General features: G+C 47.5%; 1 protein-coding gene across 3 annotated transcripts in view; it reads left to right on the forward strand.

Annotated features, from left to right (window-relative positions):
* Nucleotides 1–2,500, forward strand: part of soul5l (heme-binding protein soul5, like) — a 12,413-nt gene that overhangs the window by 5,106 nt on the left and 4,807 nt on the right. For all 3 annotated transcript variants that reach the window (XM_059553111.1, XM_059553109.1, XM_059553110.1), the window contains exon 6: nt 1,432–1,595. In XM_059553111.1, the coding sequence (XP_059409094.1) occupies nt 1,432–1,595 (164 nt within the window). The remainder of the gene's footprint in view (nt 1–1,431; nt 1,596–2,500) is intronic.

The following is a 2,500-nucleotide window of genomic DNA, read 5'->3' on the forward strand; positions in this document are numbered from 1 at the left end:
CCTGATTGTACAAGACCCTGTCCCCATTTCTGTAGGCATCCTCTTTGGCCTGACGAAGGTGTCTGAGTTTTACTGTAAACCATGGCTTATCATTGTTGAATGTTAAATAAGTCCTGGTAGGAATGCATATATCCTCACAGAAACTAATATAGGATGTTACAGTCTCTGTGAGTTCGTCCAGATCGGTGGTAGCAGCTTCAAAAACGCTCCAGTCTGTGATGTCAAAACAAGATTGTAAATCCTGCTCTGTTTCGCTGGTCCATCTCTTCACAGTCTTTACTACAGGTTTAGCAGATTTAAGTTTCTGCTTGTAGGTCGGTATAAGATGAACCAGACAGTGATCAGAACGTCCCAAAGCTGCTCGTGGAACAGAGTGATATGCATCCTTTATTGTGGTGTAACAGTGATCCAGTATATTACTGTCTCTGGTGGGACAGGTAACATGCTGTCTGTATTTTGGCAGTTCACGGGAGAGATTGGCTTTATTAAAGTCCCCAAGAATGATTAAAACAGAGTCCGGGTGTTGTTGTTCTGTGTCTGTGATCTGATCAGCGAGTTTCTGTAAAGCTGAGCTCACATGCGCTTGAGGTGGAATGTAAACACTAACCAGAACGAGCGAGTGAAACTCCCGCGGCGAATAGAACGGCTTGCAGTTGATAAACTGCGTTTCTAGATCAGGACAGCACATCTTCTTTAACACAGTTACATCTGTACACCACCGTTCATTGATGTAAAAGCATGTCCCGCCGCCGCGCGATTTCCCCGTTGATTCTGCGTCGCGATCCGCTCTAAACAGCTGAAAGTCCGGCAGATGGAGTGCGCTGTCCGGTATGGCATCATTCAGCCAGGTTTCCGTGAAACACAGAGCAGCAGAGTGAGAGAAATCCTTATTTGTCCGAGAGAGCAGAAGGAGTTCGTCCGTTTTGTTGGGTAGAGAGCGGAGATTTGCGAGATGGATGCTAGGCAACGGCGTTCGAAATCCGCGCTTCCTGAGTCTGACGAGCGCTCCCACTCGCTTTCCCCGTCTGCGCGTCCTGAAGCGCTTGATCAGCGCCGCTGCTCCTCCGATAACAATGTTCAGTAAAACGTCTGTATAATAGAAATCCGGAAAAATATCATGTGGTGTGTTCTGCCGAATGTTCAGCAGTTCATCCCTGGTGAAACTGATCGTGTTTGTTAAACAAAAAACAGGAAAAACGAACAAAAACAGTACAAACACTGGAGAGCCAAGCACTGAAGCAGCCATGTGCGGCGCCATCCATAATAAATGTAAAATTATTACATTTATTAATGATTCAATCAATTATTGATATACTTATTTTAATATTTTAAATATTTGTTTCTCATTTATATTTAACATTTTGTATCACAGCATGATTATTTCTGTTATTAATTCTGTTTTGTTGTTGTATGTATGAAACACAAACGTAGCTGTATTTCTCTGACATGCCGGACATGGATGTGTATGTGAGGAGTTACGGCGGCTGGATGCTGTCAATCACCTCCCGAGTCCACGCCCACCTGCTGAGCAGAGCACTGCTGAGAGCCCACGCCCACTTTAACCACACCCACCACTACGCTCTGGGCTACGACAGGTGCACACACACACACACACTTTAACCACACACACCACTACACTCTGGGCTATGACCGGTGCACGCACACACACACACTTTAACCACACCCACCACTACACTCTGGGCTACGACAGGTGCACACACACACACACACACACACTTTAACCACACCCACCACTACACTCTGGGCTACGACAGGTGCACACACACACACACACACACTTTAACCACACCCACTACTACGCTCTGGGCTACGACAGGTGCACACACACACACACACACACACACACACACTTTAACCACTACACTCTGGGCTACGACAGGTACACACACACACTCTCACACACACACAAACACACACTTTAACCACACCCACCACTACACTCTGGGCTACGACAGGTGCACACACACACACACATACTTTAACCACACCCACCACTACGCTCTGGGCTACGACAGGTGCACACACACACACACACACACACACACATACACACTTTAACCACACCCACCACTACACTCTGGGCTACGACAGGTGCGCACACACAAACACTTTAACCACATCCACCACTACGCTCTAGGCTACGACAGGTGCACACACACACACACACACACACACATTTTAACCACACCCACCACTATGCTCTGGGCTACGACAGGTGCACACACACACACACACACACACACACACACACACACACACACACACATATTTTAACCACACCCACCACTATGCTCTGGGCTACGACAGGTGCACACACACACACACACATTTTAACCACACCCACCACTACGCTCTGGGCTACGACAGGTGCACACACACACATACACACACACACACACACATTTTAACCACACCCACCACTACGCTCTGGGCTACGAGAGGTGCGCACACACACACACACACACATTTTAACCACACC

This window comes from Carassius carassius, chromosome 6 (assembly GCF_963082965.1).
Source record: "Carassius carassius chromosome 6, fCarCar2.1, whole genome shotgun sequence".
Taxonomy (NCBI): domain Eukaryota; kingdom Metazoa; phylum Chordata; class Actinopteri; order Cypriniformes; family Cyprinidae; genus Carassius; species Carassius carassius.